Here is a 20,539-nt window from a genome sequence, read left to right on the forward strand (position 1 = left end):
GTGGTAGGCGCAAGCAGACGCTGCGTTCGGGCCGAGCAGCCAGCACTCGTCTGGGAAGGAAGGCACTGCTCCAGACTGGCGGGGCCCTCACTGCACGGGGGCTCAGCATTTTTAGTTTTTAAAGGTTTATTTTTCCTCATTCAAGGTGGGGGTTGGGGGAAAGGGAGAGCAACATCCATGCGAGAGAGAATCGCCAATAGGCTGCCTCCTGTGTTCCCCAACCCAGGACTGGGCGTGTGCCCTGACTGGGAATCAAACTAGCGACCTTTTAGTTACAGGATGATGCTCCAACTGAGCCACACATGCCAGAACAGTGTTACCCTTTTTTATTTTGAAATGAAATGCTAGCCAAGCAGGAGCCACAAGGCGTAGCCAAAATGAGGTTACAGACCTCTCTCCTTGCCTGTAGGCTGCTGTGACCACCACTAGGCCCGGTCACCAGCTGCAGGTACCACAGTGCAGCCGCTCCAGCAGCCGCCCCTCCCCCCAAGGTAGTGTCCTCTACCAAGTTAAGAGGGTTCTGCCTTCTGAAGGCAGCCAGCTAGTGCCTGGAAGGACTGGCGATGGCAGCGGTGGGATCCAGGGTTCTGCCCAGTCCCCAGCTGCGGCAGCAGGGCCAGGTTCCTGCCCCGCTGCCTGTTCAGCCGTACTCCCCAGTGGGTCCTATTATTTTTTAAAAGAGCCTATGTGGAAGGTGAGTGGATGGCAGGCAGGCATATCCAGTGCCTCACTCAACACTTGCGAACCATCGACGTGGATGGAGCCTCCAGGTAGCATGCGGCCACCAGCTCCCCGCCCTGCACGGGTCCCGCTTCCTCCTGCGGCTGTCATCTCAGGGCCAGGCTGTACACGTGGTAGATCTCATCGGGCAGGTTCTCCTGCCGCTCCTGGGCCAGGAGGCTGAGGCCTGCGCTGCGCACGATCCCATGCACCACCTCCAGGTCCCGGCACACACTGCTGTCCACGTCGTCCAGGATCACGCCTTCCTGGGCCATGTTGTCCTTGATGACGATGATGCCGTTGGGGCGCAGGCCCCGCTTGCAGCGCCGCAGGAACTCGGCGAGGTGCTGATCGGTCAGGTGGCCTGTGGGGGCAGGGGCAGGGGTGCTGCGGAGGGTGCAGGCGCGGACACCCCGCTGGGCAGTCCCTTCAGCCACCCCTTCCTGACTTAGCTGAGCACGCACTTCGTGCTTCACACCAGGTCGGCAGCCTGCAGGGGCTAACCGAACGAACCCCAGGGGTGATCATGAAGCATGCTGCTGGGATTTCACCCTGACTGGGTGACTTCCAGGCCATGCCTGACACCTAACACCACATACACCCACCCCTCCTAGGCCCGGACCAGAGGGGACCAGACTTCCCTCCACACACTGAAATGCCAGAGTACGGGGCCAGGCCCAGCATGTCCCAGGAGGGCAGTGTTTCCCGCCTTGGAGTGGGTGGCTGAGCATGGGGACAGCGGCCCAGAGGAGCACCTGGGTGTGCTGTCAGCCTGGGGGCGTGCAGGACAGGACGGCAAAGCCAGGCTCCTCACTGCCAACAGCAGGGACTGCCACAGTGTCCGTGTTTCCCCCTAGTGAAGGCCCTCTTTTATAAAATCTGTCCATGTTCTTTGTAAGGTAGTTAATGGGTCATGTAAATGTTTCAACAAAAACCTGCCCCCCCCCCCCCCGCCCCAGTGCGCTGCAGCAGGTACTGAGTTAATGAGTTAAACCAACATGGAGGGAGAGGCACTTTCCAGGTGGCGAGCCCCACGGTCCAGGGAGCGCAGGGCAGACGAGAGGAACCCTCGCCGAGGGAGCACTGGCTCCAGGACCTCGGGGGGCTGCAGTCTCCACAGTGGGAGACAGGCAGGGCCAAGGAGACGGGCGGCAGTGGGGCACTCACCTATCACCCACTGGATCCAGATGACATCGTAGGAGTCGGGCTCAGGGCTGAAGTCCTGGAGACCGCAACAGAAGTAGTTCCTCACCCTCTTGCCCTCCTCACCCAGGTAGGTTTTTGCTTTAACCAGAAAGTCCTCCGTCACATCCACCATGTCCACCACTCGGAAGAGGGGCAGGAGCAGCCGCTTCGTGATCCTTCCAATGCCAGCACCACAGTCCAGGGCACAGGAGGTCCCCGTCTTGTTCGGGCCTTCCTGGAATGCAAAGAAAGGGGGTGGGGGTCCCCATCATGCCAGGGGCCCCTGGAAGTGATCAAATCTAAATGGGGCACAGGCTGGCAGCTGGCACCAGTGGGGACATCATGGTGGGAACGTGACCTGAGGGGCATTCACGTCCGCTCCTGACATCCCATTAATGTGGCAGCACAGAGAGTGAAACGACTCCATCAGTGAGGGAACAGAAGAGGGTAATCGGTAAGCACGCGGTTTTAACCAACTTGGGATGATGGCAAGGGGGCAGAGGAGAGACGGGGGAGATTGGTGGGGGGCGGGCAGCAGCCTCCCTGGTGCTGAGGGAGAGACAGGAAGGGGACAGGGTCAGGGAGGCTCCAGCCACCAGGAGAAGTGGTGGGCAGAGCCTGCCTTCAGCAGAACAGCCAATGGCCAGGGCCCAGATGCCCACGCACATGGCCAGAGAATCCCCCTGAGCCACAGCCAGCTCCTGCCTGGTAACCTTGAGGCCCGGTCCATAGTCCACGTGCCGCCCCCTGCCCTTTGTTCGAGGCATGGGTGGCAGACAGTAACAAACGGCCTCAGACCCTTCCTGGAACAGGGAAGACGGGCGCCAGCCACACCCTTTCCTCCTGCAGAGCACCCACACCTGCCTACCCTCAGAAACCTCTGCAGGAACTTCCGGGAGCTGCCGATGTCGATGCTGGAGATGTGGCCATACCCCCCGAGCATGCCGTCCACCGTCGGCGGGACCTCTTTCCAGTACATCTTGGCCTTCGAATAGAATTGTTTCTCGTCTTCTATCACCTCGCTCGTCATGCTGCTGCCGACGTGTCTCCGCCCAGACACGGACTCAGCAGTGGCCCTTCCTGAATAAACGAGAACGAGTCAGCCAGGTGGAGGGCCCTAGCCTCACACCTTGCATCGCGGGCCACACAGTCCAGCCTGGCACAGAGGGACATCCAGTGTCCCCCAACCTGCTGCTACCCTTTGGAGGGCAGTGCCGGTTTCTTGCACTGAAGTCCTTTTACAGACCTATCGTCATGTCAGAGCCATGTCATGGCTTCTAGTGCTCCCCTTACTCTGCAGGACACCTGGCACAACGGCTTCTGACCCAGGGGGAAAGAGAATCTGACCTTCACTGCAGAGGAAGGACCCGCAGCAAGGAGCCCAAGCCTGCTACGGTGGGTGGGGCCTGGGAGGGGCCTGGACTGTCCCCACACCTCCCTTCTCATTCGCCAGCACAGAAGCTAGCTCACTGTGGGGACCGTCCCTCATCGACGATCTGCCAGGACTCTGTAGGCACGTGCTGCAAATGGGGAGCCAGAATACAGCTAGATACAATCCCACTGTGAGGGCTGTGACATGCAGGACACCAGAAGAGGTGACACCCAGGGGCTGCCTCCAGTGGGGTCAGATGCAGCCGAGGGTGAGGACGTGCTCTTGAAGCAAGCAGGACAAGCTCTGGAAGAGCGCAGGCAGGGCCCTTGCAACTGGAAACTCCAGGCCCTTCGGGTCCCATGTAGTAGTTTACATCTCACCCTAAAGAGCGATGGGCGAGCAGTGGGACAACTCGGGGCTAAGCAGGGAGCGACACGAGAAGATGTGTGTTTCTGGAAGACAGTGTTGGCAGCCGTATGAACTGTTGGGGCAAAGGGAAAAAGCAGACACTGATGGGAGCGTTACCATATGGACAGAGGGGGACCACCAAGGAACAGCTGGGCACTTGCAGAGAGCTCAGGCCCCCCACGCTGGCCGGAGGGTGGCTCAGCAGCCCCACACTCAGCCTGCCAGCCCACCTCATACCCGAGAAGGACCCAGGATCCCCTCGCTACCCTGGGGCACTGGCACATGTTCCCCCCACACAAGCACTGTTCTACCTTCTGTGAGGCTTGTGCACTTCAAGTCCGGCCCCCACCCTGGAGAGCCTGCCGTCCAATAGGATAGACAGGGCAAAAATGAACCCGACTAAAACACAGGGAGAAATTACAAGGACTGTCACTGGGCCAGAACGAGCCGTGGACACTCAGAGGATGGAGGCATCCTTTCCGAATGCGCAGCAGCCGAGAGGAGGGGGCGCAAAGATGCAGCAGTGTGTTTCTCTGGTGCCCTGTGTGGCGCATAGGTGTGCACAAAACCTTCACTTCCCATTAAATGAACAGAGTAAATCGGGGGCCAAACACTCACCTGGCTCTACTCTCTCTGCCTATCTGTTCACCTTGCCTCCCTGCCATGTAAGCCCCCCGAGGGCAGGGTCATTACTCTGAACACCATTAGTCCTGCACCATTAGGAGTGGCACAGCCGCATGGCTGGGAAGGGGCTGGAGTGCAGCTGGGCTTCGTGGGCCCTCCAGGCTAGCCCCCAGGGGAGAACAGAAACCCTTGGCTCACAGTGAATTCCTGCTCCTCAGGGGGTAGGGTGTGTCTGCTCATCCTTTACGGTCATCCACCACCTTCTCCTCCCCCTCCAAGGTGTTTAGGGGAACACCTGCTACCCCAGCTACTTCCCCCTGCCCGGGATCCATGGGAGAGAAGGGTGCCCATCACCGCCGGTGCCTGGAAGAGTCACCACAGTCTCTAAGAGAAAGCCTGGATGCAAAGGGAGGCCAGGGCCTGGCTGAGGTTACCTCCTCCTCCTTGCAGCCTGCTGGCCTGGGCCTGTTCTCCTTGGGTCCCTGTGTCTGCAGCTGGACATAGGAGAATGGCAGCGTGCTCTGTGAAAAGGCAGGGGAAGGAGGGAGGGAGGAAGAAAAAAATTAGGGGAAAGTGTTAAGAAACAAACAAAGGCTCTGATGGAGCCAGGGGCACCAGGTCTGAATCGGGCTCTGCTGCTCGCAGCTGCTCGAGCTCTGAAAAGACACTTAACCTCAGGGACAGAAGTCCCTCACCTGTAAAACAGGAGCAGCAGTGCTAACTTTAGGGCAAGGCCTTGCGATGAAAGGTGGGCAATAAAAGCATAAAGCATAGATTACTTCCGACTTAGAAATCTCTAACAAATGGGATCCTCGTCAATTATCTCTGCCAACTGTGAAGGTCAACGAGACAAACGCAGGGAATTGCCCTGTGTGCTGAGGAGCATTGGACACACCAAAGGGATTATCACTGACATGCTGGGTGGTGGGTCACTCCAGCAGCCCCAACAGCACTGGGCGTGCAGGGAACGGAAGGAAAGGGAGATGTGAGGCCGAGTCCTCCCAGGGGTCACACATCCCACGGGCAATGATTCTGTACATCCAGACCGGCTGCACTGCCGCCCCACCCCGTGGCACCCGGGCCTCTGGCCCCACCGTTTCTTTCTACCCCTTAGGAGACAGCCGGCAAAACGAGCGTCCTGAGAGGGATCACACAGCGGACAGGCAGAAAAGCCAGGCCTTTCGGTGTGACAGCTTCTCCATGCACAGGCTGACCTTGGCTCCAAGGTCTCCCGGCGGCGAACTGTCCTTTGCACGGCCCCTGGGTCGGGCCATATCTGGGGCGGGGTCGGGGTGAAACACGATAGCGACTTCTCTGTCAAGGGCACTGCCTCGCGCCCGGCTCCGAAGTGAGCATTTTACTGAATCCTGGCACCCACCCTCCGAGTGCGTGCGGTCCTTACCCCCGTTTCTCAGACGGGACACCGAGGCTGAGAGAAGGGAAGGGGCTTGCTGCGGCCTGGGGACCGGCGTTGGGGGGGTGCCCTGCCCAGCCTTTGGGTGCCCCGACCTGCCTCCGCGACCCCCACCGAGGCCCGAAACCTTCCCCGAGCGCGCACGTGCGGCCCTCAGGGTCTTCTTAGCGCCAGGTCACCTAACGAGCCGGGGCCGCAAGGCGCCGAAGGCAGTCGGGGGTCAAGGCCCCCCCTCACCCGGCGGCCGCCGCCCCCACTGTGCCTCGCGCTACTCACCCCGGGCAGGGACTCCCGGGACCCGGAAGAAGAGGACAGGGCTAGAGAAAGAGAGGGCGGCGGCAGAGAAGAGCCCAGAAGCTCACAGCCACCTAGGTCAGACCAGAACCAGACAAGACACCTCGCGGCGCGCGCTGCCTTTGTCCGCTCGCGTCAGTTCCGGGTGCCCGGGGGCGGGACCTGGTTGGCTCCGCCCCGCGCCGGCTTGCCCCGCCCCTTGGGCTCGTGACCTAAGTTGACTTCTGCGTCGTCTCAGGAAGGTGGACGTGGGGGTGAGAACAGGCGCAAGCCGACCCTCTACCATTTCCAGCAGTGGCACCGGTTCATTTGGAGGCTCAAGGCTGGACTTTTAAAAACGAGTGTTCTGTAAGCTTTCCACTGGGTAAAGTGGAGGGGGAGGCTTTCCCCCTCAAATTCCATGCATAACAATTAGCATGTAAATACAGATCCAAAGAGGAAAGAAGAAAAAAAAAAAAAAAACCTTGGCAGTGCCAAGGGGTTGCCATTCCAAATGAGCATAACAAGTCCATGAAGTTTCCATTTCAAAAAGACTGCCCTTTGCCCTGGCTGGTGTAGCTCAGTGGATTGAGCAGGGGCCTAAGAACCAGACAATCGCGGTTGGATTCCCAGTCAGGGCACATGCCTGGATTGCAGACCAGTTCTCTACAGGCTAGTTCCCAGCAGGGGACGCACGAAAGGCAACCATAGATTGATGTTTCTCTCCCTCTCTCCTTCCCTTCCCCTCTAAAGATAAAGTCTTAAAAAAAAAAAAGACTGTCCTTCTTTATGTTCCTCCCATATAATAGAAATTTTGGCGTTTCCGGCAGCCTTGATGGAAATGGGAGTTTGCTGGTAACTCGCCGTGGAGCAGCTCCCCAAGCCTCATTCTCCTCTCCTGCCAGGCAGGTATAATACTTGCTCACCTCCAACTCCCGGAGGGTTAGATGTGTGGGACATTGCAGTTCGAGGCTTCAGCCCTGCCCTTGCAGCCATTATCGTGACTAATGAGAGTAAATGACAGAAAACTGTACTTGAACAACAATTAATAAATAAATTTTTTTTTAAACCTTTATATGTGACCTTTTTCCATGTGGTCAAAAGAACATTTAATAAGACAATTACTTAAACCAAAAAATAATAATAATGACGATATCCATCCTAAGACACGTCCTAAACTGACACCCTAGTCTTAGATTGTCAGCCCCTTCCTCTGAGTGTTGCACACAGGTGGTGCTTAAATTGTGTTTGCTTTAATGAGGTGACAGCTATGTGGTGGACAGCCCCACCTGTGGAGTCCCCCAGATTTGTTTATGTTCATATTATTTGGCATCCTCTCTGGAGTACTCCAAGTCAGACTTGGGTCCCCTTTCAGGCTTCATCTTCCACATCCCTAGGGGAAAGGAATAATGGGTAATGTCAATTGCCTGGGTGTCTATCATCTTATTTTGGGGGCTGCTCTGAGTTTAGCTGTTTTGGAGGTTCCTAAAAATCCACTCCTGCTTTTATTTCCTGTCCACAGAAAAGGAAGTCCCCTCCCTACACCGTGACCCTCAAGGCCTTTCCAAGTCTGGCCAGCCCCCAACCCCCCAAACCTCAAAGTCTCTTGCATTTCTGAATTCCCAAATCTTGAACATAGTAGCTGCTCAATCAACATTCATAGCAAGGTAGGGCTGGAGGGCTCCTTAGAAGTCATCTAGTTAGTCTGGTGTTCCTCATCCATTTTTAAAAAACTAATGTATCCTTAAAATAAATATCAGCCCTAGCTGGTGTGGCTCAGTGGATTGAGCACCAGCCTATGAACTAAAGAGTCACTGGTTCGATTCCCAGTCAGGGCACATGCCTGGGTTGTGGGCCAGGTCCCCGGTAGGGAGCAGGGGAGAGGCAACCACACATTAATGTTTCTCTCCCTCTCTTTCTCTCTTCCTTTCTCTAAAAATAAATAAAATGTCTTTAAAATAAATATCAAACTTTCTCACTTTCCCCACTCCATATTCTAACTTCCCAAAGAGGTATCTCCTCCTGTCGCTGGCTGAGGGGTGTTTGCAGGAAATGGACACACCCTCTGTGTCTCCTCCTCCAGGCAGATGCCTTGTAACTGGATTTACAAAGCTTGGGTTTTTTTTTTTTTAATTTTCAAATTATGAAATTATACCATGCCAGTGAAGTTACTGGTCCAAATTACCTTTGTTCCTCACTCAAATTTCACAGTTCAAGCCTTCTCCTGACAGTACATTTTCCCATGAAGCCCCGACAAAGAAGGGACTGGTCCGTGGTTGCATAGCTCACAGAGGCGGATCAGGGTCCCCAGGCGGATTCTCTGGGACTCCGAGCCCACTGCCCTGATGCTGCCCAACCTTCCGCTGCAAGTTCTCCGTCCAGAACCACCAGCCCCAGCATGACCTACCTGGGCCTCCCTGATCTGGAGGAGGGGGTAACTGAACCCTGGGCCCTCCATCCCCGCGCAGGCGTGGCTGCTCCGATCGTGAGTTCCCCCACCTGGTGACTGCAGCCTTGGTATCCTGAGCACAACTGCCCCGCCCTCTGTCCCCAGGCCTCAGTGCCCACTGCTCTTCAGGTAGCCTTGGGTGAGGGGCGGATCACAATGACCCTGAAGAGGCCCTGAAGTGGCAGGGAGGGGCCAGCAGAGGGACCAGGCTGGGAAGATGGGGTCTCCCAAGCACCAGCCACCTGCTGAGGGCTCTAAACTCCCTGGGACCTTCTCCTTCCCCACCCCCAAGGCGCACTAGGGTGAGTGGCACTATTAGGAGCCAGCTCAGAGCTGACAGCCTCTGGGAGCGGGGTGTGGTAAGGAGGAAGCAGGCTCTGAGACCCCCAGAGTCAGGATCTGGGGACAGGTCTGGGGTTCTATCTCCTAAAGGGAAAGTTTGTTAAAAGTATGTGTCTTAGCCCCGCCCACACCTACTGCTGTATTTTGCTGTTTATAATGTATTCCCGTATATAAGGCACACCCATGTTTTTGGCCCAAACTTTCAGAAAAAAAACTTTTTTAATTCTTAATTTTATTTGTTTGTTTGTTTATATTTAGAAAGAACCAATTATCATATTCCAGGGTATTATTTAGCATATGGATATTGTTATTGCTTTCTAGAGTTAACTTTTTAAAATTTAATGGTTCAAGTACAGTTTTCTGTCTTTTACTCCCGTCCCAGCCAACCCCTAGAGTTACACATTTAAGGCATAAGCATAAATAAAAGAATTAAAAACATTTATATAGACACGGAATTAGTACTACCCATGTATAATGCGCATCCTTATTTTCCCTTCAAAATTTTGGGCAAAAATGAGCATTATACATGGCGAAGTGCGGTAAATCAGAATCTGGGGCATCTGCGTTTTTGAGGAGCTCCCCACCCCCGCGTGGGGGTGGGGAGGCCCCAGCAGGAGGCAAGTACTGAACAGCTCTCTCCCTTCCAGCTGGTTCCAGGTTCCCTCATTCCTAGCAGGGCGAGTGTTAATAACAGTATCAGCCTCCAGGACTTGACACTCCAATGAGGGAAATGCTCCCTACCACGTGACCTGAGGCTATTTCACTCACCAGGGGGCGGGGCTCTGCTATCCCCACTTCACGGATGAGCCGCTGAGAGTTCGTCAGTTGGCTCGCTACAGGTCACAAAGCTAGTAAGTAGTGGAAATGAGGCTAAATTCTAAATAATTATTTTTAAATCCTCATCATAATAGCAGCTAGTGTTTGTTGAGCACTTGCGATGTGCCCCACGTTATTCTAAGCCTTTACGTGTGCTGGCTCATTTCAACGTCACAGCAACTCAAAAAAAGGTGGGTGCTCTTGCCGTCACCACCCTCCAAGTGAGGAAACAGAAGCCGGCGAGCTCTAGTTGGAAGCCACTCGGTGTCTGGCAAGCCCGGGATGTTACCCCCAAACCAGGCTGCCTCGCCCTGGGCACGATGGCCCTGGGGCTGGTGTGTGCCCTCCTCGCCACTGCACACGGCAACCCGCGCCCCCACTGGTGTGAGGATGCCCTGAGCTGATTACAGGCCAGACATGCCCTGGCGTCACCCCAACCTCCGAGCCCAGCAGGTGGCGCCCAAGGGGTTTTCTGGCGAAGGCTGGCGCCGAAGGAGAGACCTGGGGCAGCCGGGGCTGCCTCCGCCTGAGCTCCGATCAGCGCCCGGCACGTGGAGATCGCGGGGCCCCAGGGCCTCGAGGGGCAGCGCTGAGTGGTGGCCGGCCTCCAGTGGCGAGTCCTCGCTCACAGAGCCAGGGGCGGATGTCTGGAGTTCCCGGCTGCGCCTGCCCCCTCTGCCCACCATGGCCCCGCGGGCGACGCGGAGCAGGACAGGGCTGAGGTCACTGCTGCAGCCACCCCGACACCACAGGCCTCAAGAGTGCGAGGACTCCAGGAGGGGCTCGGCCAGGAAGACCCCGGGCTCCTTGGGCTCCTTCCTAGGAGAGTTCCTCCCTCGCAGGTTCCGGGAGTTCCTGAACCAGCTCGGTGCAGAGTGGGTTGAACAGCCACAGCCACCGCCACCGAGTGAGGCCCTGCCTGGTCCCCAGGGGGCTGGGCGAGGGGGCTGAGTCGTTTCGGGTGGGGAGGCCCGTCACCTTTCTAAGAATGACGCTAATGTTAGTTGAGTTCCTGGCAGAGTCCCGACAGCCATGCTTGGGGGCGGGTCTACCACTGCCCATCTTGTAGGAACGAGGAAACTGAGGCCCAAGACCATAGAACTAGGAAGACCCTGGTAAGGGCTGTCCCCAAACAAAGGCTCACAACTGTTTCCATCTCCTCCTGGCTCCCAGCATCCTCAGAATCGCCACATCAGAGGGGTGCATCAGAGCGCTGGGAGGGACCGTCCCCTCCGAGTCCCAACCGCTCCTTCCTCCCGGACTCGCGGTAAGCGTCAGGGGCCTGCTGAGGGGTCAGGGTTGCCATCGATGCTCCAAGGGTGGGGACCCTGACCACTCATGCCAGATGTGGCCTATTTGTCTTCAAGGTGCCAGTCATTGAACTTCCAGAATAGTCTTAAGAAGAGTTCACTTGATCATATACCTAGCCTGCGGCCTCTGAGGAGAGATCAAGAACAATTCATCAAGGTCAAAAAGGCCAACAGGTGAGTTCTGGGAGGATGGGGGTTGGGAGGGAGGAGAAAGCATTTCTCTGTTTCCTTTCTTTCCTCTGTCTTTCACCCAGGAATTTACCTATTTATCCATCTATCCGTCCATCTGCGTGTGCATCCATGAATCAGGTCTCCTGCCAAAGCAGTCATAACCCACCTGTGAATCCACCCATCCTTCCATCCATCCACCACGCCGTCCACTCACCGTCCCATCATTGCACACACCCATCCATGAATCAGGTTTTCTCCCAACACATTCAAGAATCATCCATCAACATCTGTGAATCCATCCACCCATTAATTAGCTCTTCCACCAACATGTTCATAATTCACCCATTAATCCATTTGAATTTTCATTTTCCCCTTCACCCATCCACCTTGTATACATCTTAACCAGGAATGAGGTCTTCTACACCCTATTCAGGAATCCACCCATCCATCCATCCATCCGCCCATCTAGTCAGTCAGCCATTCATCTGTTCACAAACTCCCACAATTTTATCCGTGGACCCAACGTGTAGATCAATCACCTGCAAATCCTTCTATCCACTTACAAACCCAGGGTACTAGCCACCTCTGATCTAGTCATCAAGCCATCTGCAAGTCGACATAGCCATCCACGTGATTGTTCATCCACCCATCCACGTAATCATACATCCACCCATCCTCCTAAGACCTAGTTCTTCCATCCAGACCTTTTCACTAATCCAGCCATCCACCTACCCACCCACCAGTCTTCCATCCTTTTACCCATTCCACCATCCGATCATCCATGTCTTCGTCTAACATTTATTACATTTTATTTTATGTTGAATATTGGGGGAAAATAAAATAAGGGATGGAGGCAGGAGAAGAAACCATAACTCTGATGGAGGAGAGAACAAATGCAGAAAAACATCTTCCAGCTTAACCAGGCGTAAACAGGGGTGAAGGGTGAAGAGCGATGAGCAGGGGTTTAAAGACCAGCCAGAGTAAATACCCGACATATGCGCCATTCCTTCTAATCCTGCACCCATGGCAGACAGTACTAATTGATTACAGCACTTCTCCCCACTGACACCATGCTCCAGGCAGACACTGCTGATGCATCAGAGTAGGAACCAGAAATGAAACACATTTGCCAGGCCAGGAACTTTAAATCACTCCGGCCAGATAAACACGCCACTCCTCGAGAGACACAATAAAGAAATGTACAGCTCTCAAGGGCTCAACTGTGAGAAGAGCAGGGACGTTTACATTCTCGGTGCTCCATAGTCAACAGCTAGTACTCGAGCACCTTCCAGAAGATTCCCTGGTGGGCCTTGGGGTGGGGGGAGTGCGGGGTGCATTAGAACAGGCTCCAGCAGCCTTTGAGAGAAGCTGAGATTTCAGAGCATGGGCAGAGCTGAGATGCCTTGGCCCGGCCCTGAGTGCAGCACAGAGCGGGCATAGCTGTGCCAACTTCTGCCTGCCAGGCTCTTTCGTGGGCTGATGCAAAGCATCCCTCCACACAGGCGGGAAGATGTGGTCAGATGAACAGGCACAGATGTAGCAATGCCTATGTACCTTCGGTCAACCATGGCCTTTTCTGAGTCACAGAACCATGGATGGATCAGGCAGGCCCTCATGTAGCCTTGGCCTTGAGGACAATATTAGCAACAATACATGTAACAATAACAGATCCCTTCTATTGAGCACAGAGCCTGGGCTAGATGCTCCACACGAGCTCTTTGATACTCACCAAACTCTTATAAGGATGCTATTATCATGTCTATACTGTATAATCATTTAAAGGGGAAACTACAAGGGGAGGCTCAAGGACTGTCCCCCAGAGAAATCGAGGCTGGTAATTACAGTAAGAACAGCTCCCAGTTAGAGATGTTCACCTTCGGCCCTGCAGACCCTCGGTGGGGTGCTCTGCCGTACATTCCACCTCCTCACAGCCCTGGCTGGTGGGCAGGACTGGGGTCCACTGCAGGGATCAGAAAACCAAAGCTCAGAAGACTGGAACTCGAAACCCAGAACCACGTGGCGCCTGAGATGCTACCTTTGTTCCCTCTGCGGAAATGCCAGTACATAAGGGTGCCGGCTCTGGAACCAGGATTCAAAGCCTGGCTCCATCTGTCGTCGGCTTTGTGACCTTGGGCACGTTGCAAAACATCTCTGTGGCTCAGTTTCCTCATCTGTAAAATCGGAACAGTCACAGTTTGTCACGGAGGTGTGCGGGCTGGGTGGGGCTGCGGGCTCCTGCCTGGCACACAGGAAGTGCTCGGGGAAAGGCCAAGGGCCGTGACCGTGAGGGTCACACGGTGAGCTCCAGTCTGGTGGATGTGACCTGTTGGGGTGGAGGGGGGCTCAGGGGGCTCGGGCCCCAGCCCCCCCAACTCTCGCCTCTTTCTGCAGGCCCCACGGTCTCGGGGTGCCCAAGCTCAAGGCCGAGCTCACCCACAGCTCCTCGGAGGAAAGCTCGGGGCACCACCGGCGGTGCAGTCCCTTCCGAGTGCGGTTCGCTGACGAGACCGCATGGGACACGGCCTTCCGCTACTGGGAGCGCAGCCGTGCACGTAAGCAGACGGGACAGGGAGCCCCAAACTCCAGAAAGCTCCAGCCTGCACCTGGGAGAGCAGACCCTGTGGCCCTGGGTGCGGGGAGGAAGGCACCAGCCCACAAAGGCCAAAAGGCCGCCAAGCCCGCAGAGGAGGCACCTGAACTGGCCCCTCTGGAGGTGTCAGGGGGACCTTTGAGGACGAAGTCGAGGGTCCGAGGTCCGGTAGAAGTGTCCCAAAGCAGGTGGCACCAGGCAGCAGCCACAGCGTTGGACCAGGAAACCATGGCTGCCCAGACCTGGCCACCGCGGAGGGACTTCTCGCCCCCAGGGTTCTCACGGGCCACATCTGCCCACCCCAGAACCGGTGCCCACAGCCTTCCGACCCGTATCTGGCTCCTTGTACGGCTTGCAGGGGCTGGTGACGGTGGGAAGGTGGCAGAAGCATCTTCCAGTATTTGTGAAAGCCGGGTTGGATGAGAGGGTGTCGAGAAAGTTCCAGAAGATTAGGGAAGACCAGCACCACCGGGTCTGGCAAAGAAGCTAGGAACCAGCAGGCCCGGGTCTGCGGCAGACATCTGCTGCCCGCTCCCCCACGACAATGGAATAGTCTGTCCGCTGGGGCGTGGTTTCCAGCGGAGGTCAATGAAGCTCCCTTTCTCCGCCTTCCCGGCCTCTTCTCTCCTCAAGGTCCAGCAGCGACCCTGGGGGCCGTAACCTCCAACAGTCAACAGTCTGCATCTAATTTTGTGAGCACCTACTAGGCGCAGTTTCAGGACACAGCTGCCCAGAGTCTAGCTGTAGGGAAAGCCCTAAAAATGAGGACTCTCACTGACTCAGGGGGATCCTGAGGGTCCCAGGACACTGCAGAGAAGCTGTGATGTTGCCCAACTTTTGATTGCTTGATGAGGACACCAAGGGCCTGAGCAGAGGGCACAGCCACCAAGAAGAGATGCCACAGGGGCCCCGGCCACTCCGGGCACCCAGGGGAAGAAGGCACCTGGAGAAATAGTCTTGTGTAAATGGCGGATGTCCCACACAGGAGAACTCCCTGACCAGCCACAGTTCAGGGGAACTGCGCCTGCGCCCCAGGGTGCCAGACTTGGGGCTCTGCGGGTGGTTCCCAGCCACTTCCTTCCTCAGGATTCCCGACCAGTCGGAAGGGCCTCTGTTGGTTGGGCAGGAAGTTCTCCATCCCCCGGAAACCCCTCCATCCCATGGGAGAATCCATACCCCCCAAACCTCCATTGTGGGGTGACTGGCCTTCCCATGGTAGAAAAGGGGGGCCATTTAGGGCTAGAGCAGGAGTAGTGTGGAGATATGGGGGCAGATTGGGTAATAAAGGCAAAAACAGTCACACAAGAGAGTTTTAAAACCGGAACCTTCTCTGGAGGTAGCCAGAAGGCGCCGGGGAGCCTTGGGTTTCCATGGAGACCGGATCTGCCAGGCTTGCCTGCCAGAGGGGAAAGAGGGGAGAGCTGGGGGGGGGGGCTGCCCCCTCCCTCAGGAGCGCTCTCACAGTGCCCTCTCTCCTGCAGTGCAGCAGGACGTCACCGTCACCGAGAACAAGCCAGCCACCCAGTCGGAGGCAGCATCGGAGCGTGCGCTTGGGAGCTTCGGGAGATGGGTGGAGAGTCTGCCCGAAGCTCTGGACTCCCAGGCCAAGGAGGAGGCCGCAGCCAGCTCCCTGTCCAGCTGGAACAGCCCCAGCCTGTGAGGCTTCGGGGAAGGGCTGGGTTCCCATGCATTGCCAGGGCTCCCCCTCCTCACCTAGTTGAGCTCCTAGTCCGAGGTCCGCCCAGCTGTGGGCAGGCCACGGGCCTGGGCCCTTGAGGGCCTTGCCAGCCATGGACGGACCTGTGACTGGGGCTCCATGCAGCTCACAGGCCACTGTCCCCCTCAGGCCCATCCCGGAGCTGGAAGACTACCTCTCTGAGGACACCCCTCTGAACAGCAGCCTGCCCTACACCCCCAGGACCACCACCCAGAGGCAGCTGAGAGACCGCAAATCCTTTCTGGGCACACACAGCATTCTCGACCAGGTGGGCAAATCACCCTCCTCCTGGAGCCAGAACCTGGTGAGTGCCTGTGGGCAGCCAGTCACCTGGAGCACCTCAGTCCGGGGGGGGGGGGGCAAGTACCAGGTAAAGCCGCCCCACACGCTTGGCTGAGGGGTGGGCTCTCGAGCCCAGCTGCCCGGTTCAGACCCCAGCTCCGTAAGAGCAGGCTGCCTTTGCATTTTGGTTTCTTCATCTCTAAAATGGGGTCGAGTTCCTGCCCCCTAGGGCTGAGGCCCCAGGAGCCCTGTCTTCTGCCCAGGGACGCTCCGCCCAGGCCCCAGCTGGTCCCTTTCTCACTCTAGGAGTCCTTCCTGCCCCGGCTGGAGCTGCACTCGACCCTGAATCAAGGCCGCCTGAAGGGATACCAGCTCCTCCTGCCTTCAGTAACACGGCAGCAGGCTCAGCAGTAAAAGACTTCCAGAGCCGAGCCCAGGTGTGGACGTGGGCCGGGGGCGAGGAGAGGCCTTCCTTGGCCCACAAATAAATGTGCATCCCAGGTGCCTGGACCTTGCTGCCAGGTCTCACCCTACAAGCCCCTCCAGGTGCCTGGTGTTGCTGTTCTCTAGGGGGCCCAGACCATGGGGCGGGGTTGGCAGGGTCACAGCTGAGATGAGGCTGACGGAGGGCACAAGGCATCTCCAGGGGTCAGGGTTTGTTCTAAGTAAATCCCTCTTCTGGAACGTGAGAGACCCCACCACACACCTCAAACCTGGGTCCAAGCCTCTGTCCATCCGGATCAGCCTCCACCTGAAACAGGTGTGACCTCTGGCCTGACCTCTGCCCCCAGCCTGCATCTCTGATGGAAGGAACCAAAGGCTGCTTGCTGACCTGCCACTGTGGGGTGAGGGCGTCCAGACTGAGGCCGAGGGAAAAGAGCCCTATAAGAGCTCAAACGTTCGTCGTCTGAGCCCCCAGGCTAGGCTCACACCCTCTGTCCCTGGTCACAGCATCTGGGTGGGTGGGCCCCCACCAGCCATCTTTTTTTCCTCCTGGTGGGGGGAGTCGTGGGCAGTGTTCAAAACCACGTCAGGAGGTGACAAAAAGATTAGGTGGCAGGCACTGCCTGAAGTTAATCTGACCTCGGTACTGACCCCCCGGTGCCACCCTACATACCTGTCTTCCAGGTGTGGCCCTGCCACAACAGTGTTCCGACGCCCTGACAAAGTTTGAGCCCCCTGCCCTCGGTGAAGCCCAGCTGGGCCCCAACCCCTGGCCAGGCCCAGGACCCGGGTCTTTATCGCCACCTACTGGCCAGTAAGGAAACTGCTGAGGAATCCACACCCGGGCACCCCGATGAATGGGGGGAAAGGTGGGGTTTGGGCTGGACCAGCGGTTGGGGGTCTCAGGGCCAGGACAGCTTGTGGATGCGGATCCCAGTTTGAAGTGGTTCCCTGGCTCCAGAACAGAGGCGACAAGTGTAGGCACAGTTTGGACAAACCTTGTAGGGGATGGGTTGGGGGCAGTGCTGCCACCCCCTTGGGTGGGGGAGCGGGGATGCGGAGCTGGAGCGGGATCTCAGTCCCTGGGATGACTTTCCCTCCGCACCATTTTCTGGACTCTCACGCCCAATCCCGGCACAGTATTTCCATTTCCCGCAGAGACTGAGGGTCTCACGGGAGGCCTGCTTCCACCGCACCTCCTACCGGTGACCTCGGGAGCCCTTCTCCCGGGTTCGAGCCTCAGTTTCCCCCGCCCGGCCGCCGGCTGCCGCGCCACCCCGCGCCCACGCGGGGGCAGTGTTGGCCTGGCTTTGGCGCCGCCTGGCGCGGCCCAAACTTCTCCGCCTCTCGCCCGAGGGTCGGAAACTTTTCCCCTCGCGCCGCTCCCGTGTCTCCCGCCCCCACGCCGCCTCCAGCCCCGAGCTTCGCTGCGGCTCGAGCGGCCGCCTGCCACCTGCCCGCCCACGAGGGCTTGGTGGCCGCTGGTCCCGCAGCTTCTCTTTCTCACCTCGTGTTGATTAACCAAAAATTGCTAAGCTTGCGGCAGAGCTGTAAGCAGCGAGCCCTTGGAACCGAGTCCCGTGTGCAGCACACGGGTGGAGAGGCCCCTGGGAAACCTTTGCCAGCATCTGGGGGGGACCTAAAGCCGAGCACTTGCCCCGCAGGCGGCGAGAGCAAAGGGAAGGAACTCGGACAGGGGCCTGCGGAAGGGGTGGGAAGGGGGGGCACTCTCCACCTCCCCCGCAGGCTCGGGCGGGCTGGGGTGCCGAGCAGAGGTGCCGCACCCGGGCAAGTGGGGACCTTCTGCCCCTCCCTGCTTCCCTCCACCTCCCCCACTTCCTTAGCGCCCCTTCCCCAGCCCTTCATTTTTTCTTTCCCTTGCCCCCACCCTCCCTCGCCTCCCTTCTCTTCCTCTTTTCCTCTTCGACAAACATGGATTCTGTGTCAAGAGGACCTTGAGCGGCAGCTCCAAGCCTCACATCCCACTCAGCGCCTGAGCGGACGCAGGGGGACACCTGCGCAGGCACCACACGCACCGCCACACACGCACACACAGCAAGCACGCCGCACGCGGAGACGCCAGCCCAACCCACAGACGCCACACGCAGCCGACACACCACACACACGCAGATGCCAGACACACATGCACACACTTCAAAGGCATCACACACACACAAACAGACACTCATGCAGGGACCCACACGCACACACTAGGGACACCACGGATGGCACACACACATGCCCCCCACACACACTTAGGATCTCCCAGTGACTCCAGCCCCGCATTCCCAGGCCCACCTGCTGACTGGGAGGCCCCAGGTGCACCCCCCAGCCCCTCCCCATCCTCCCTAGCTCTAGTCACCGTCATGCCCTTCCCCCACTCAGGCAGAGCTTGAACTTGAACTGGGTGGCCAGAAGGAAGGTATGGAGACAGGCAGGGGGTGCTGCAGTGTGGGCGGGACCCCCTCCCAGATGTTCCCAGGTTCTCAGCTCTCGCCCCTTCTCAGGGCTCCCGACAGGGTCCTTTCCTCTGGTACATTCCCGCTCAGGCTGGCAGGTGGCCAGCCTCTCCCCGGGCTCCAGGGAGCAGCTCGGCTGGAAGGCCAGGAACGACGTGGCCTCCGCAGCTGGAGCTGGAGGCAGGCTCTGGTCCCCACCACCTCAGAATCTCTGGGGCACAAGGCAGGCGTGCCCTACACAGGTCTCTTCCGCCTTCTCGTTCCGAGCAAACGTAGTCCCCACTCCATTCCACTCCCCGCCCTCACTGTGGTCCATGCGCAGACCTGGGACAAGACCATGGGTGGGGGGGCAGGGGGAGCTGGGTCTGGTTTGGGAGTGGTGGAGGGAAGAGCAGGAAGGAGAGGAAAATCGCTGCTCCTCTCTCCTGAGCCCTCCCCGCCCCCCCAGCCCTTCCACCCGCTGGGCTGGCCAGGGCATCTCCTAGCCCCTTTGCAGCGGATAAACAAACTGAAGCTCAGAGAAGGTGCAGCCGTGGCCAGGCTGTGTCCTCTGCCAGTGCCCGGCCTTCAGCCACACACGAGTTCTCAGGGGAACTCGTTCACTACTGGGGAAACTGAGGACCAGAGAGGTGCAACTCTTTTTTTTTTCTGGTTGCGTCTCGTATACATCTGTTCAGGGACCGAGCCCGCGACCCAGGCATGTGCAGAATGATGCTCAGCCACACCAGTCAGGGCAGGTCAAAGTCTTCCTTAAGGCCCCGTAGTTTTTAAGTGTCGGAGTACGGACTGAGGGTCAGCAGGAGGAGACACCATTGAATGGCAGCTCCTCTTGGCGGCGGACCACGTCTCCCACTGAAAGGCACGCCAGGGGGTCCATCGTCCAGCACGTGGGCATTGTGGTGGCAGGGAGGACCAGGGCTGGGTCAGAGAGGGAGAGAGGTTATTTGGAGAAAGTGGAATTGGGGGAGGGTGTGCACATTGGAAGCAGAGCTGCAAGAGCAAACGGTCAGAGGGGTAGGAGGCCTTAAGGTTCCTCAGAGGGTGGAGGCCACGGTGGCTGGACCCCGGGAGAGGGCAGGGCAGTGCTGCCTCCGGGCAGGGGCTGGGCAGAGAGGGGCCTGACTCCGATGCCACATAGAGCCACTGAAGATAGGAAACCCGCAAGAAGGCAGCCCAAGCAGGGCTCCGGGGACATGAGCTGCCCCGTGGGCCCATCTGCTTTCATGCTGCAGGCCGTTCATTGAGCACCTACTGGGTTGCCACCTACACGCAGGCCCTGGGCACTCAGTGGACACTAGAACAAATAGCCCTGTCCTCAAGCTACAGTCTAATGGGGGACAAAACTCAAACAGGACACAGTGACTAGTGATGATGGGAAGCCTGGGACTTGGGAGCAGGGAGGGGGTCCAACCCATTGGACGGGGCAGACGCTGGGGCCTTTCCACCACTGTGAGGTCAGGGCATGGCCAGACCTGGACAGAGGAACAGGAGGTGCGGGGAGGGAGGCCACTGCTGCTGTCCTGCCGTGTGGCTGTGCGGCAGTTCTGAGCCTGGGGGGCAGGGGCCCAGGCAGGCCATCGACAGGCGAGGGGAACGGCTCCTGTCCCCCTAGACAAGAAACACGCACACACGCGTGCCCTGTGCCCCCACGTGGGCTGCCCACTGCTCGTTCCAGTCCCTCTGCCTTCGACTGCCATTGACCTAACCCCCACCCGGACCTCCCTCTCTGCAGCATCCCTGTCTTTTTGGGTCCCGTTGCCGCTCCCTCCCAATGTGTCCTAAATGACAGATGGTCTGCACCAGCCAGGGGCTCTTGCTGAAAACCATTAAATCCCTCTGTGGAGACAATGTACGCTGCCACCTCCAGGCAGCCCTACAAGCCTCAACATTCCCTTAAGCAGATTCAGGAAAGGCGGTGACACTGGTGATGTTCATTACGCTATTTGAGCCCATCAGAGCTGGC

At 57.8% G+C, this 20,539-nt stretch overlaps 2 protein-coding genes across 3 annotated transcripts; one reads left to right on the forward strand and one right to left on the reverse strand.

Moving 5' to 3' along the window:
- Nucleotides 1–309: 309 nt before the first annotated feature.
- NTMT1 (N-terminal Xaa-Pro-Lys N-methyltransferase 1) lies at nucleotides 310–6,172 on the reverse strand. 2 transcript variants are annotated; one of them, XM_037145911.2, is made up of 6 exons: nucleotides 6,000–6,172; nucleotides 4,744–4,830; nucleotides 3,658–3,758; nucleotides 2,774–2,985; nucleotides 1,888–2,140; nucleotides 310–1,084 (listed from the first exon to the last, which is right to left on the reverse strand). In XM_037145911.2, exons 4-6 carry the CDS (start codon nucleotides 2,933–2,935, stop codon nucleotides 828–830), a joined length of 672 nt encoding a protein of 223 aa, XP_037001806.2. In that variant the 5' UTR covers nucleotides 2,936–2,985; nucleotides 3,658–3,758; nucleotides 4,744–4,830; nucleotides 6,000–6,172; the 3' UTR covers nucleotides 310–827. The 2 variants fall into 2 exon arrangements, with proteins under 2 accessions (XP_037001806.2, XP_037001884.2); XM_037145989.2 differs by lacking the exon at nucleotides 3,658–3,758.
- A 3,848-nt stretch (nucleotides 6,173–10,020) lies between these two features.
- Nucleotides 10,021–16,258, forward strand: CUNH9orf50 (chromosome unknown C9orf50 homolog). The gene is made up of 7 exons (XM_053667677.1): nucleotides 10,021–10,510; nucleotides 10,777–10,870; nucleotides 10,971–11,087; nucleotides 13,476–13,636; nucleotides 15,156–15,330; nucleotides 15,521–15,695; nucleotides 15,980–16,258. The coding sequence occupies exons 1-7, from the start codon at nucleotides 10,021–10,023 to the stop codon at nucleotides 16,085–16,087; spliced, it is 1,320 nt and encodes a 439-aa protein (XP_053523652.1). The 3' UTR covers nucleotides 16,088–16,258.
- Nucleotides 16,259–20,539: the final 4,281 nt, after the last annotated feature.

Source organism: Artibeus jamaicensis, unplaced genomic scaffold (genome assembly GCF_021234435.1).
Source record: "Artibeus jamaicensis isolate MK-2021 breed Jamaican fruit bat unplaced genomic scaffold, CSHL_Jam_final contig_471, whole genome shotgun sequence".
NCBI classification, from domain to species: domain Eukaryota; kingdom Metazoa; phylum Chordata; class Mammalia; order Chiroptera; family Phyllostomidae; genus Artibeus; species Artibeus jamaicensis.